This window comes from Sturnus vulgaris, chromosome Z (genome assembly GCF_052056855.1).
Source record: "Sturnus vulgaris isolate bStuVul1 chromosome Z, bStuVul1.hap1, whole genome shotgun sequence".
Lineage (NCBI taxonomy): Eukaryota > Metazoa > Chordata > Aves > Passeriformes > Sturnidae > Sturnus > Sturnus vulgaris.
The window spans coordinates 38,017,795-38,034,560 of record NC_142283.1 but is presented as its reverse complement, the minus strand read 5'-3'; the positions used below and the strand labels follow the sequence as shown (position 1 = coordinate 38,034,560).

Sequence of the window (16,766 nt, the reverse complement as noted above, 5' to 3'; positions counted from 1 at the left end):
GGGGTTTTATATGGCTGGTTGGTTGATTTGTTGGTTTTTAGATGAACAGAGATACTTAGTTGAGTTCTAAACCCAGAACCACCACAAAAAGCATCTTACCACACTTGGGCCCTTCTATACGGGTAATGCTGTTACTTGTTAATGTCACTTCTAAGAAACATTATTTTTGTCAGCATAGCAGTATCAGTTACATGAAGGAGACACAATAACCAATGGTTTTCTGCCAGTCTAAGTGCCCGTTTTATTTATAAATATGTGTGTGTGGTCCAGCTGACATGTAGCAAAACCACCCACTTGTCATGCAGGACTATGGAATAACAGGAAGTATGCAAACCTCATGGTGCCAGCACGGCTCCAAATAGCAATAGGCCAGTGTACCTCCTACTGCAAGGCAGCCACAAGGACTGCTTTGTTGTGTTGCTAAAGCAATTCTTCCCTGTTTGATTTGGGTTGTGCTTATTGCAGCCTTTGGAAAAACTCAGGGAAGTCTACTTTGCTAAAAGATTCTCAGACTTGTGGACTTCTTAGTGGCATAGGAATTGCATTTCACTCTGCTAACGACCAAGTTTATTTAAAATTATCATGGCATAAATCATATAACCTATTGGTCTAATTAGGGTGAAATGTGTAAGGTATTAATTCCTGAGTACCAGAACACAATCAGATGATCTTCTGATGTTACCTTTATGGCCAAATTATTTGCCACATTATGCTGTCAATTATTAACAGCACTGATAATAATACACATCACACTAAAATTATTTCTAAAATTGCTGCTGTTCACATGCAGCTTTTCTTTGGCTGTCTGCTGAATTTTTGCATCTAAATTTTGCAATAGCAGATATTAAACAGAGACATTATTTGCTTGAAATTTGTCTTGACTAAATAAGTTTCATATATACTGGTATGTGTCATTATTTCTGCTGTGATAATGCACATCAAATAACTAGTTGCATTGTTAGCTAGGGACAGGCTACTGAAAATGAACGTTTTTGCCTTTTCTATTCTTTTAGCCATCCAATATTTTTAGATTTAAAAAATGCAGGAAAGAGTGCTTCCTCCTGTCTTTACCTCTTTTTTTCTTCAAAAAAAAAAAAAAGTGCAAAATCAACAGTAGAAGGTGTTTTCTGTATGTCATCTGCAGGAAATTTGTATGTCAATTGAAATACATTCTTTATGGTTGCTCTTATAGGTATGAGAATTTTCTTTAAAAACTCTATTTAACTGCCTTGGGTGAGGAGAATAAAATTCAGGCCATGATCTGCTTGTGTTTTTTTTACTGTTTTCTGAGGATCCTGAGAAAGATTTATGAAAATTAATACAGACTACAACTGTATTAACTGTACCACATTCACCAAGACAAAAGAGGGGATACGTGTTTACCCTTCCAGAATTTTATCTTTACTGAATGGTAACTCCAACTTCTTTTTTTTTCTTTTTTAATTAATAAACATTTCTTTCATCATTGACCCTTCCTTAAAAAAATAGATGAAAAAATATATATATTAAATCTCAAAAATCATTACCCTAATTTATTTTGATCTTTCTCTCCCTTCCAGGTTTAGTATGAGGTTAGTAGTGCAACTCCCTCTCCACACCCCAGCCACCCTTCATCTGCTTCTTTACCACTTACTGTATGAAATTAAGTTTCCCAGACAAATACGGGGACATCATTTTGCAGCAACATTCAAACCCTCATACCTCAGCCAGTTCAAATGCTGATCTATGTGAAGGTAGGAAATGAACACGTTAGTCCCAATATTTTCTCATTCTGAAAGGAAGACCCTTTGTGGTGTATGACATTATTCTGTCTAACTGCAGTGCTGGTTTGAGAACTTAGGTATCCATGAGGAATGTGATATTTTGCTGGAACATGCTTCAGTGTATCTGCTGGCACCCAACCTACTAGCTAAAAGAAGGAAAAGTACTAGATAGAGAGTAATAGCCTGTTTTTCCCTTAGGAAATACAGAGCTTATTATTTTCTTGATCTCCTGGACATCCTATTTCTTGGGGTACTGTATGGAACAGAACTGGTTTAGTTGCCTTTGAGAGCAGGCAGATTGCCCAGGTTATCTTGGTTACATGGGAGAAGCTGGAACTCTGTACTTCACTAGTGCTCACAGCTGGGAAACAAACATTTGTAGGCTCCCAAGGCAGGTGTTAGAAGAATCCCACTGCTGCTGAAAATGCCCCCAAGAGTTTGAAAACACTGGTTGGCTAATCCTGTAGTGGACAGTGCATGAAAAGTGGTACACAGACATTGTTCTTCCTCTGGTGCTTTCTCTGACCCAACTACTGTTTACAGAAACAATCTTCTTCATCTTAGATACTTTACAAAATAAGTGACCAAATGCTGAACTCATGAACAAGCTTTTGGGTTTCATTTCTGTCTTTTTTTTTTAATGGAAAAGTGTTTTTTTTTCTTTTTTCATGTATTTTCTTTCCCTCTTTTTTCTTGCATTTGTTGCATTGAAGTGGTAGAACCTTTTCACTAGTCATATAGGATCAAGTATTATAAAGGTAAATAAATTTTAGAAGTGTTAAGTATGTTACCAAAGCTAAGCAATTGATCTCACTGAATTCTTTGTATTCTACTACAAGATTAAACATGATATTGTGGATTTTTTTTTAAATGCAAAAAAAATTATTTTCCATAGAAAGGACTTAATCTTTACTATTGTAATAAAAGGGGTCCTGTATACTCAGTATACACCTGTGTAAGAGTTAAAGTAGTTTTGATTTCAACAATCAATCCTTCGCTCAAAATTTCAGCCTAACATGCAAAGGGGTTTAACTTTATAATAAATACCTCATTCTTAAATTTGTAGTTCTTGACTAGGTAATGGCAGTTCCATCTGTCTCAGGAAGTTGTAAACATTCCCTGCCTAAACAAACAGAAAAAGTGGGACTGCTCAGGAAATGCTAGATCATAGTGACTTCTCACCATCCTTATCCAACAGTTCTCCTCATTGCCCATTACATGCTTTACATTAAGGCATGATGTTGGTGTATTTGTTAGCTCTCACTGGTTTCTAAATTGCTACATTGTAAACTTCCTTCTTGAAACTGGCAGCCCCATAAAGAACATTGTGTTCAAAAATATAATTAAGTTATGATCCTGACATATTTTTCACTGCATCCTTGGTTTGGGTTTTTAAAGAAAATCAATTAAAGCAATAATCAAAGATTCAAAAATTGACACAGGTCTTAATGTCTTGTTAGATTAAAAAGGTAGAAAGACGCAAGAAAATTATTTTTAAACTGTGTTACATCCTACTCTTTCATGAGAACCAAATTTCATACCACTGTTATGATGGAAGAGAGACTTATGATGCCCAGTGTTCAAGAGAGTAACTCTTTCAGTATTCTCTGATACTGCTTCTGGCTGATCAAAGTGGGCATCATGCTGCATTAGAAGAGGGCACTGTGAAAATAAAGCATCAAAAGAGGCTGAAAAACAGAGTTTGTGCAATCAGACTTAAATTAAACTGAGATCGGATGGTATTTGGTTTAAATAATCTTATACTTTATTTTAAAACTTAGAAAAAGCAATTATTAAAACATAAAATCTAGTGGTTTAAAAATTCAGCTATATTCAATACTCATAAAATAATGATCTCTAGCAGTCATTACTAAGATTATGGAAGCTATTTGTTACTCAATATGCATGACATAAAGTGCTGCAATAATTCTTTTTTATGCTGTATAAATTATTTTCCCCATTAAGTATGCAGATTTTCTCTGCTTATTGTTGATCTGCTGCTACACATTTCATGAAAGTTCACTTTGTCTTCAGAATTTGGCACTCCAAACAGCCAGTTTAACAAATGAAAGAGCACAAATTATGACAGAAAATCTCAGCAGTGAGGTTAGTATTTGGGTTTGTTTGGAGGACTTTCTTTTGCTTCAGTTTCTTTTATCTTATATTACATCAGAAAAGCTCTCTGCAGAAAAGTTTTTTTCTTCCAACCAGTGTCAAGCCTTTATTTCTTACAATACATATTCAGAAGTATGAAAACCATGGAAAAAAATGTTACTCCCTTTAGACTCAACATGTGACACGGTATTTTTATATGCTGATTCTTTTTTTACCATGTGTCATACCATGTATCATTTATTTCCTTTAGTACTATGAAAAAGTATCAGATTCAGCATTTGTATTCCAAAGTTAATATAAAATAGATTTCAGTTATGTTATATAGGTTATTTGCTTAGAAATTTGTCTCAAGAGTTAAAAAGTGATTAGTGAAAAAAAATGATCAAGTGAGTAAATATGCAAGAATGTAAATATCAAATATAAAAAGGATTATTCTGAATAACTATGTATAAATACTGGTAATTAATTGCATTGTTCTCTCATAAAATAGCTTGTATAGACTGTCCCTTAATAGCCTATGATATGGTCAATTAATTAAAGCTTCATTTTCCCAGATAAGATCTTCTCATGTAATTCTTTGGTTAACAAGACATATGCTTTCTTAGAATTATCTAAAAAATAAAGAGGATCAGTAATTGTAGATGGATTAAAACCTTCATCCACAAGTCGAAATTTTTGTTGTTTGAATGTTCCCGTCATTTCCATTTTTTCCTGCAGTAGAGAAGAAGATACATTATTCAAAGAGAAGCTACTTTTCTTTTACTCACATTCACATTTGTTTTTCAAAGTCTTACTTGATGTAAGTCAGTTTATTCTCATTGTGCTGAAAAACTGTAGCTTGCATGCTGCTAAAGACCCATCAGACACGTGGCTGACAAAAGCTAGAGCCCATTTCTTTCTGCATCCCTGAGCAGTGTGTCACATGTGGTATATGTAGCCCCAGCATGCCCAAGACAATCGATCTTCTTCACTGTGCACATTATAAAAGGAAACTACACACCATGAAGCTTCTGCGAGTAAAACCTGTTATTACCAAGAACTCCTCAATGATAAAACTCAGGAAATTTACTATGACTATTGTCACCTCACAAAAGGGGTTGAAAGAATCACGTACTAGATCAGCCATACTCATATTCAGCCAGGTCCAAAGGAAGATGGATCTTGACCATTCATTTTGTTTTCAGACAGCTCCACTGCTATGGTATCCCTTGGAAAAGTGCTGCAAGGCATCTGTAATAAGACTATCTTCTCTGTCCTAAATACCTCTACTTAGCCCAGCTTTATGACCTCTCTCCATCATCTTCTCTTCTGTTTTTATATTTTTTTATATCTGCAAACAATCTCTGAATACAAAAAATTAAGTATTAAATTCAATAAAAATGTAAAAGAGCCCTTTTATCTACTCCACGCATACCTACAAATTTTATCTACCTGTTCTGGTTGGTCCAAGAAATCTAAATCTGACATATAAAGTACGATTATTTGTCAGATCAAGCTTAATATGTTTTAATTTTTATCCCTTCAAGTTCCACCCACTACCTTCTTTCTTGGTTAATGACAGCTGTACCAACAGCAAAGCATCTGTCATGGAGGCATTTAAATTTTAATTTAAATTCAAATTGCAGATACTTCATATCAAGATTCAGATTCTCTCTATCCAGTGTAAAAGGTTTTTTTGTACAGCTGTACAGGAGTGAATCTAGACTAGGTATTTATAATTTCATAAACTAACTTGCAACATTCTCAAGTCTAATCTTGCTTGCTCACATCAGAATGCTTTTGCAAGAAATCTTCCTGCACTTATGGGATAGATTGATAGATACATACACACATATATCACTTTCAAGGTCTTTCACAGATATTTTGTTTCCCTTCTTTATTCAATCTCTGGGTAGTCTAAGATCCCAATTCCCGTAACTTAACTTCTCTCTTTAAACAATAATGGGTTTTTTCATCTGCTCCTCGAACTTAGGGGACTCCCTCATAAACATCTCAAGAAATATTTTTCTGTTTGTCTTTATCATGATGTTTGCAAAACACCAGAAATAAAAGTGCTCATCAGACTTCGTTTATCATGATTTATTAATTTATCATGATTATCAATATTGTTATGTTTTTTATACTCTCACATTTTTTCCTAGTTCTGTGTAGTCTACTGCATTATATTCACATTTTTGCACTCTGTGGGAGGAACTATTTTTCCCCTAAACTGGACAGATACTAGAGCAAAGTAGTGCACTAGTAAGGATGACTTTGGTGATTACTGTGGTGACAATAACACACATTTTTTATTCACCTTTTCAATTTACCTAGTATTTTTTCAAATGCTTTAATATTTGTCATTGTTACACAGAAAATAACGTGTTTTATTCTGCACAGCCACTATCTCCTGCTTTATCTCTATCATTTTCACTAAATAAAATGGATTTTAGATTTTCTCCAAATGCAATTGTTCATGTTTTTAAATCTGAAATTTTTTCTTTAACCATGCTTATGCTTCTAATCTCCCCAAATCCTTTTGTATGATCTCTATCCTTGCTCATTTGTATAGTTTCCCTCATTTAAACATAATCTGCAAATTCATTGACTTTTTGTGTAATCCCTTTTCCAGGACTCCATTAATGAAGACAGCAAACAGGACCAGGTCTAAAACTAATATAGTGATACATGAACAAGCACGTTCTGTTATTCACTTCACTATGTCTGTTTAAATGATGCAGATGTTTGTGTATACAGTGCAATAATGCAGCTTACCTGGATTCTTAAGAAAAGGGGACAAGCATAACTTGGTAGATAGGTCACTACTTGCTTATACATTTGCTCCAAGTCTAATGATGCATTGTGCTTTAAAATAAGAGAAGCCATTCCTGCTTTTCCTTCATGATCTGCATGAAAGGAAATGAGATTAAGATTTTGTAACATGAATAAAGTTGACATTGTAGTGATAAACCTTACAAAAAATACCATAGTGCATTAACAAACAGTCATATATCGTATTCTGAGTTTCAGTAAATTTGCAAGATCTCATTCATATTTTATTTGGTATTACATGTACTTGGAGATCACTCAAGTGATCAATTTAGCAATAATGCTGTAAATGACTATGGCGGGTAAGACTAAATGAAGTCCTATGCTCGATATAGTCGATAAATGTGGATAAATATCAACAACATTCCTTTCTTGAAAACAAGAGTGAAGAGCCTCTTTCCTGGAGTAGCCAATTATGTCTTCATTTCTGTTTTAGTCTCTTTCTCTTGCCAGTATCTTCTCTCAAAATTGTGGATCTGAATTAACAGAGACAGCAATTAAATGTTCTTACTGTTTTGTCTGGAAAAGAAAGCACTGTGGGTCTTTGGGAAAGAACAAAATGGGTACAAGGTAAAAGCACTGAACTTCAGCTATCAAAAGTAACTACACTTTAACCATCAGCTAGTAGTAACAGCAGAGATGTTTTGCCAACCTTATCTTTGTTTCAGTTTATCTTTTTGCTAATACTACAAAATCTGTAGGGAATTTGATCTGTTTATCCTTAAGTGCAATTATCAAGACAGTCAGATAAACTGAATAGGTAAAGAGGTAAGTGTTGTATAGGAAATTAGCATCTCATACTTCTTAATCTGATTATTAGACAATCTTCTATGATGTTTCCTGTTTAAAATACAGGTAAGTGACACTTTTCCTCGTTGTAAACTCCTTTTTCATTTTGTGGTGGGGTTATCCTTGTCAGCAACCAAACATCCAGCTAGCTTTGTGCTCAATCCCTTCTGCCATGGGATGGGAAGTGAAGGAAAACAAGGCTCAAGTGTTCAGGTAATGGCAGTTTCATAGGGAAAGCAAAAGACATACAAGTACAATCAAAGCAAAACCAGGACATCATTCAGTATTTCCCATCATCAGGTAGATGTCCAGCTGCTTCCTGCAGGGCACGGCCTCACTTGGAACATGCAGCGTTTTTTGGGGAGACAAGTAGCACAACCACAAACCTCTCATCCGCTGTTTTTCCTACAGCTTTAAAAACTAAGCATGGGCTATCATACGGTACAGAATATCGCCTTGGTCAGTTTCAGACCACTGTACCATCTATATCTGCTCCCACGTTCTTGCTGTCCCCAGCACCCTCATGCATGGAGAAGGCCTTGGTTCTGTGCAAGCTCTGGTCAGTGATAGCTAAGCACTGTTAAGCTATCAACACTGTTTTAGCCACCAATGGAAAGCAAGGCACCGAGCAGTCTCCTATATGTAAACTTATTTTTATCCCAGTGAGAGCAAGCACGAATTTTTTAAAAAAGATTTAGGAAGAATGAGAATCAAGCCCATACAATCTCATTAGAAATTACAAAAAAAACCCCTATTAAAAATAAACTAATGTATTTTCTTCCTTCCAAATTTATTTTTCCCTTTGCATTCTTTTTCACTTATTTCTTGGTTTTGTAACTTAACTGTTTATAGTTATTTTATGGGGCTTAGTGAAATAAGACAGAAAAATGTCTTCACGTATTTTCCTTTAGAGTTACTTCAGAATTGCCTTGTTGACATTTTATTTTGATATGCGTGTCTAGATTTTACACAGATGTGAATTTAATCTTTATATTTTAATATTTTAATATTTTAATTTAGGTTAAGTAGCTATCACAAATGCATGCATGGTAGATTTTCAAAAATACTCATTGCATACAGATAAAAAAATGCATGATTCACTGGCTCATTCACAATTGGGTTGTATTTTCATTATCTGTATCTACATTTTAGCTGGGTATTAAACAGATGACTCAATCAAACATGATTCATATATTTAAAACATTAAATAGAAAGGGTTAAAAATGAACGTGGGAGAAGCAAAATGTATAACTCAAGCTTTTACCTGGCACAGACACACCATACACATTTGCTTCTTGAATGAAGTCCAGCATTACAATGACATCAGAAACTTCTGTAGTGGCAACGTTCTCCCCTTTCCATCTAAAATGTGTGAAAAAATAATTTAACCCCGTGACACCTGCCCTTTTAAAAAAACTTTAGTGGAAACTCCATTCATTTCAGACTAAGACTATCTCACATTTTTTCACACTTTTCACATGGGAATTTGATCGCTAGAAGACAATATTGCAATTTAAACCTTACTGGGTATTGTAACACTGTAAGGGCAAATGAAGATCAATACAATTGTTTCCAAGCTTTTTACATCTATATAAATATATCAACTGTGACCAATCTCTGCTATTTGATACATTTTCCTCCACATCAGTATCCGACTTCCTTGCTCATAGCAAATCCATCACTAGTTAGATGTTTATTGAAAAGCATGTTCACAGAGCTTGAACTTCTACAAGCTATTCTGAAAATTAACCATTCATCTCCACAGGATTATTACTCACGGAGTACTTGTGACAAAATTAAGCCTGCATCATCCACTTCAGAATCATTATAAACTACATCACAATAGCAATAAATTGAACAGTTCCAGTTGAAAACAAGTATAACCACATTATTCTATTCTATATATCTTTAATGAAGAAATACAAAAAGAAACAATAACTGTACCTGAAGGTATCTCCAATCCTGTCCCAAAAATATAGAAAATTGTCATGGTCTTGAACCATTATATCTCCAGTATTAAAATAAAGATCTCCCTTCTTAAATACCTCACAGAGTAATTTCTTTTCTGTGTGTCTTTTACTGCCAGCATAACCAAAGAAGGGGTTCTTCGCATTGACTTTGGAAATCAGAAGACCAGCCTCACCTATACAGAGAAGATAAAAGAATATAAACCTAAAATATCATTGGACATTTCTGCACCTGACATTAATATTATTGCAATATCGTCCACGCAAATTCACAGTCACTTGTATTTCTTCTTGGTGACTCACCAGTTTTCTCCCAGAATGGTCATCTATCAATTGTAAGCTCACTAGTAATTTATTATGCTCTGAAAGGGCACAATTCAAGTTAATATTGAATTGACTCCCCACATTACTAAATTTCCATTATGAGTGTCAGCTTTATCAGCTTCCTAATGTAAAACTAGTGTTAAACTAGTCAAAAGTAGGTGCTCAGCCCAGGCACTTTGTCCCTATTTAGTCTCCTTTCAGAAGTTCTAAGAACACTGAAATTACCTTAGCTGGTTGGAGTCTGGTGTTAATAACACTGAGCTTGTCTTCATCCCTGTGGGGACCATTCACTTAAAGAGTTTGACTTGATCCCTGTGGGTCCCTTCCAACTCAGAATATTCTGTGACTTCTTAAGAATATTCATTAATGTGATGTAGCATCATCAATATACTTTTTGATGTAAAATATAAAAGTTTAATACAATTTTTCTTCCTCAAAATGTAGGGAGAGTAGGGGAAAGGATCATCCTCTTATGCATGTAGAGTACCAGGGTGTTAGTTCGCAGAATATGGGAAAATTGCATGAAATAAACTTTTTGACCAAGTTCTGAACAATACAGCTTAAGACTTCCAATGCTCTGCAACAGAGACAAGCACTATAAATATGAAAATGTATCAAAATTATTCCAAAGGTGTGCATAATTTTTAATTTAAGACTCCTTGAAAAAGAGCTGTGTTTTTTTCCCCATAAACTGGTAGTGTTTAAAGTATTTAGTTCACTGGTAATATCATTGCAGCCATAATGCTCTGAAGAAATCAGACATGGGTAAGACAAAGATTATAGACAGAGATAATACTTTTCATTAGACTGAGTGGTGTAGTTGGAAAAAAATTAGACCAAGTGTCTAATTAGAGCATGTGCTCCCTTCACAGGTCAGTCTGGCATCCCTAGAGATAAACTCCGATAAAATTCCAGCTTTTGGGGACATATCACCTTCAAAGTGCCCACATTTGATTTCCAACTGCTAGAGAATCTCATAACTCCTTTGAAAAATCCGTTTCAGCCCCCTATTAAAGCTGTCTGCCTGACCTTTAATACGAGGTTTTTCTTGCTTCAATTTCAGCTGTTACCTTCCCACAGTTCAGTATATACTCCAGTATCTGATAACACTTAAAAAAATGCATAACCGTGATTTTTGATAAATATCTTTAGGACAGCTATAATCATCAATTTAGGGATTTTGTTTGGGTTTTTTTGTTTGTTTGTTTGTTTTGGTTTTTTAATTATTAAGCTGAATCACATCACTTAGTTAGAAACACTTAATCTCTCATCAAAAAGCATTTGCTCTAATCCACCAGCCCTTCCTGTAGATCTCTTAGGCAACCATTTCCTTATGTTAACCTCCTTTAAAAAACACAGATGTATAAATTCAAAGATAATATCATAGCATTACTTTTGAACACTAATCTCCTGTGAATATATCCAAGGATCTCCTGAGTGCTTTTGATACCCGAACTGGTATGTTTCATGCTGTTTTATCTGAGATCAAAAATCTGCTTTTTTTCAGAGCAAAGAGTAATAGTTAATTTAGTAAACTGCAGTAACACAATAGCAATGTTCCTTAAAACAACTCTCTGAAGTATTTTTATTAAAATCAATAGGCTGCAATATCCTATTAAAATAAATACTTACCTTTCTTAACTTTTTCACACCAACCATGCTTATTTCTAATTGGTTCATCTTTTTGGAAATCATACTTGATTAAATCAAATGGGAAAAAAAGCTAAAAAAGAGAAGAAATCATCTGTTACTCATCTACACAGTGACATCTGGTGGCAGCAAATATGCATAAGGAAACCTGTATTCCACTCTTGCTCATCTAAAAGGAGAATGCTGTTTCATTTAAAACTGAAAATACTCTGTATGTAAATCTATGCTATTTCCTGGAGGTAAGCAACGTCAAAACAGTTTTGTAAATGAAGACATAGAAATGTCTTTTTGTTAATTTTCTTACAAGTAAGTTATGGGATACACACCATCAGTGAAAGAGCAATGTGAGTCAGCATAATAGAAGCATTATTTCTAGTATTTAAGTGACATTTACTGGTGGTGGCTGATATGACATGTTCTTGGGGTCTTCTGGCACTAAAAACAGCTAGCAAAGGAAAGGCCTCACAAAGGAAAATCTGCTTCCTGTTGGGCTTTACTGTTGCTTAACTAGCGTCAGTTCTTCCCTCTTGTTTTCTCAGGCTGCTGTATGGTGGTGGGAAGTGAGCACCAGCAGAAGGGTAAATCCTTCCAGGGCTCCAAGCAAACTGAAGGAGAAGAAAAGATACTCCTATCTAAACTAGCAACTGCAAAACTTTCTTTTCCCTTCATCTTCTTTTTTTTTTGTTTGTTTTTTTTCTTGAATATACGGCATTTGACTATTATTTTGCTTCATTTTTCTGCTGTGATATGAATCCAAACTGGACCCTTAAGAGACACGGCCTGACACTATTTGGACAACTGTGTTTGCAGTGGTCCAAACTGTCTCTTTATTATTCTAAAGAGACAATTTGCCTGGCTTGGGATTCCGTGTTGCCTTCTCAAAAAGAAATGTATCAGCAATGTTTAACAACTAGTGAAATCAAGGAAATTATCTTCCCCTGAGAATTATTGGCAATAAGGGAACAATTTTATAAAACATGAATATACACCTGCACTCTTCACAATAAAGAAATGCAATATAACTTAATGAGGGTTACATGGAAGTGACTGAAGTAAAGGGTAGGATGTTAAAACAAACTTTTCTGCCACTGACTTGGATGAAGAGTTGCATCTTTATCCTAATTTGAAATATTTGTTGTAAATATATCAAATATTTTTTTCTCAAAGAAATCTGAATAAAGAGCAACATGAATACCACAATTTCAGTCTCATACAGACAAAACCGGTTCATTGAGTCCTTTCAATGTTCAGCACTGTGTTTTTCTTCTACCCTAAGTTTGAAATAAAAAGATGTTTTTGATAGTCGATTAAAGGAAAAAGGTCATATCTTGCAAAATAAAATAATGATTCAGGAATGGAACATTATTTTAATTAAGTGAAGGGTAATTACTTTTATTAAACTCAGATTAAACCATTTACTAAAGTCAAGAATTTGAGAGACAGAAAGTTTGCTTCAATTAGAAAATAATTGATTATTCTTGAGGAACAGAATGGGAGTGGGTCCTTTTTTTGCTGTATACATTTAAATGCTACTCTTTTTCACTTTCTTTCTTTTTACACTGATATTACCTTATTACTTTAATAAGTTTCGTATGACCAAATGCAGTGAGTAATATAAATAACAAAAATGAAATGGTAGGAAATTAAATGTTATTCTCTTTTTGTGTCTGTTTAGAATAGTTTAAAATAATGCATCATATAGAGTAGTATTTTTAAAAGATACAGTTTTTGAGCTGAAAGAATGATTATTTTAAGCTGTTATAAGCACTCAGAAACTGTACTTCACCAAGATCATCTAAAAACTGTTGAGACTATTATTATATATAACTGTGCTATGTTGTATACATTTTTTTTGCCTGCCAATCCAGAGTATTAACAAGGTGTATTCCAATTAGGCTTTTGAAATAATAATAATGCAAATATATAATTAAAAGGAAATACCACATCTTGTATTAAATATGCTATACAAAGTCTGTGCAAACAGCTGTACCTGCACAAAAGACTTTTCCATGCTAAATAATTTTCTAAGCAGCTTGCTTTTCATATTAAATACTAGAAAATGAAAGCTCCACAGCAAAGTATTTAGTATGGACACAGACAAACATTTGGTTCACCTCATTATTTAAACTCTAATGGGACGAGGACATGAGCCGTTGAAGCATTATCGTATTATTTTCACAGAGTACTGCACGCAACATTCATCATTTTAACATTATACTCTCTGAAGCATGACATAAATGTAGCAAACAAAAAGCATAATTTAGGGAGCTGAAACAAAGTTCTTTAATGTGCAACATTGTTAACTACCATGCTGCCTAGATGTTATCTAGTAACAGTTTCCCTCACCTTTTTTTTAATTGATTGTAAATACGTGAATTTCAATATTGTTTTGAAAGCAGTTTTGACATTCCTAAAGTTTCAACTTACAAGGAATGCTCAAAGAACCTTTATCAGAAAATAGAGAGCAGAAGCTTTTTATTAGTGGTTTTAGAGATGAAGTATTTTTGAATTTTCTTGTAAAATATTGGTTTCTAAAACAAAGCATTACATGTACTAGATTTAGTTTCAAACATCTTTAAAAACTGAAATATAAGAAAAAAATTTGGCGCATAGTGCCATCACATCTTTATATAAGAGACAGATTTAAAAATATACTTGAAATGCATTATTTATGCTGTAAACAGCAGATGCATAGGTCCTCCATACAACTTTGTTAGCCAAAGTAAACAAAACCAAGAAACAAATCGTTTATGCTATGTTTGATATCGACTAATCATGACATGTAAGAATACAATACCTTAGAAAACACTTGTATTATAGCTCAAAATTAATCGAAAGAGAAAAAACAACATGAATTTTCATTGGCCAGTGAACTTAGGAGCTTCCATTGCTTGGATTTACACATCAGTATTCTTTCTTCGAACCTAGTCTTCTTCTAGGATCTTAAAATTTACTTTAAACTAACTTTGTTTATTTTTAAACTAAAAAATTTGTTTTCTGCCACAAGTTCTACAACTGCATGAAGAAGTGCATAATACTAATTCTGAATGGCTGTGTGAAAGCCATATTATATATTTAAATTATTTAAGATTTGTTATAAGATATAAACGTTTCTCAGCTCAAAGCTGATTTTTATCTATATAGTTTTGCATAAGAGATTTGAATTCCTGTGATAGTTCCAGTATCTTTGCTTAAAATAATGAAAAATTACATTTACAAATAAAGTTTGGGTTTGTCTTTTTTTTTGTTGTTTTTTTTTTTACATAATGCTTTTCAGGTGAATGTGCCACGAGTTATTTTTAGCCCTTCTTGTAAGCCTCCTTAGATATCAATAATCCCAAGCTCCCTCATTGTCTGCCATCACTCAGAATTTATTTCAGTATTCAGAAAGCAATTTATATCTATTTGGTAGACACAATTGAGGGTCTTCAAAAATTTTCTCCATATCACATTTATGTAAATACACACATAATGTATGTCATATATAACATAACTGATTATTAACGTTAGCTAGATACATATATATGCCAGATGTAAACATTAAACTGTAATTTATTATATTACTGTGTTAATCAAGACACTGTATTTTTTATAAAACATTTTAAGTCTTACCAGCTTAAAAGGTATTCAGAGGCTTCTACTTTTCTGTTCATTGACTCTATGTAAACACCTTTATTTAAAGATTTATTCATATTCTATAGGGAGGCTTTCAAGCACATGAACCAATCCCTCTTATATAAAGAACACAGTGTGAAAAGAAACAAGAGCCCTGCTTTTAGTTAACATATTAAATACAATGACTTCTGCCAACTGCTGTAACATTCATCTGTTTCTTTCTATCACCTTATGTCTTCCAATATTTTTATGAAAACAAATGTGTTCTGTAGAAGCTTAGTATTTACCACAAGCATTTATCCCCAGCCCTTAGCAGTTACTGGCAGAAAAGTTACTTTGCTCATTCTGAGAGCTCAGTTTGCCTATTAAAGCTATAATTTTTATCTGCATTTCACCTTCACAAACTGTGCCACTGTCACTATCTACAACAGAAGGCATTCCTACTTTTCTCCTTCCCCCCCACAAAAAATGTTATACTTTGAAAGTTTCTGCTATTATTCCCTCTATACTCTCAATACCTGTATCTATAGGGCTTTGTACTGCATTTACTGTCTTGCCAGCTTTGCAATTATGTAGGAAAAGAGCAAGTTTCTTCCTTCTCCTTTAGTGTATCACACATATGAACACACAAACCTCTTTTTTCTGCTTTCTCGGTTCTCTTCCTATTCCCAGTTAAAGAAATAGGTGTTTAGAAAATCTCTATGAAGAGTGTTAGAGGGTATCTTATGTTGTCTTGCATGTCAAGAGGATGTTTCAAAAGCTATTGTAGGAGGTCTTTGAAGAAACAACAAATGTTAGGAATTGGGTGGCTGGGCCTTGTCTGTGCCATTGTCTGCTTTGCAGCAGGATTTTATTTCCAACCTCAGGTCTTCCACAAGTCAACAAATCAGAAATAATGCTGCTCTCCTTTAAATAACACTAGTTGTCTAGTAGATGTCATTTAGACTGAAGTTAAACAAACAACAGCTACACTTCAGAAGGCATTGTTTAGTAATCTGCAAGCTGCAAAATTTATTTAAAAAACCCCAGAACAAATGCCTAAAATAAATAAAAATGCACTTATCTATGGCATTAAAATATGTACTTAGTGTCACAAGCAAAATCCCGACACTATTTGATTAAAAATACAGGTGATTAAATAAATTTGCAGGTAGTTTCAACTTTAATCTTTATCTGCTGTAGACTTTACATGGATTTCCAAAAGGTTAATGATTCTGCCAAAAGTTCTGCAATACTGAAAACGAAGTTTATTCAAGTTTGGAACACATGCAAAATCTTGTAAGACTAGAAGGCATCTGGCTTAGAAAAGTCAGAAACAAAAATTAACATCAGCTGTAAGGTTCCTGGTTCAGCTACTACTCTCTAAATTCCAGATCTCTGATCTCCTGTAGCAGTTCTGGACCCTTCTGGAGATACTCAACAGTATCAGATGGTCCCTGCCTGCTACAGAGCATCAGACGTGTAGGGCAGAGAATCAGTGAAGTCATCTGCTTAAATTCCTGAGTGCTCAGTGGTTTCTGAGCAACACACTAGCTCTTGTGGTTTTCCGAGTGGTTCCAGAATCCTCACTGCAGTCCGAGTTCCTGTATGAGAAGTGAAGAATTCCTCTGGCCTCAGACTGTAAAGCAGTCTATGTAGCGATTGTACTGTGGTGAAGGAGTATGGAGGTTGAGGACCCTGGAACATATGCTGCCTGGAACCCTATTTACATGGCATCAGAAGATACCTCAGTTGT

General features: G+C 34.2%; 1 protein-coding gene across 1 annotated transcript in view; it reads right to left on the bottom strand.

Moving 5' to 3' along the window:
* Window positions 1–3,505: 3,505 nt before the first annotated feature.
* Window positions 3,506–16,766, bottom strand: part of SLC27A6 (solute carrier family 27 member 6) — a 36,668-nt gene continuing 23,407 nt past the window's right edge. The window contains exons 6-10 of the mRNA XM_014882356.2: window positions 11,399–11,489; window positions 9,420–9,618; window positions 8,740–8,837; window positions 6,633–6,763; window positions 3,506–4,589 (exon numbers count right to left, since the gene is read on the bottom strand). Coding sequence (XP_014737842.1) covers window positions 4,413–4,589; window positions 6,633–6,763; window positions 8,740–8,837; window positions 9,420–9,618; window positions 11,399–11,489 — 696 coding nt within the window. The 3' untranslated portion in view covers window positions 3,506–4,412. The remainder of the gene's footprint in view (window positions 4,590–6,632; window positions 6,764–8,739; window positions 8,838–9,419; window positions 9,619–11,398; window positions 11,490–16,766) is intronic.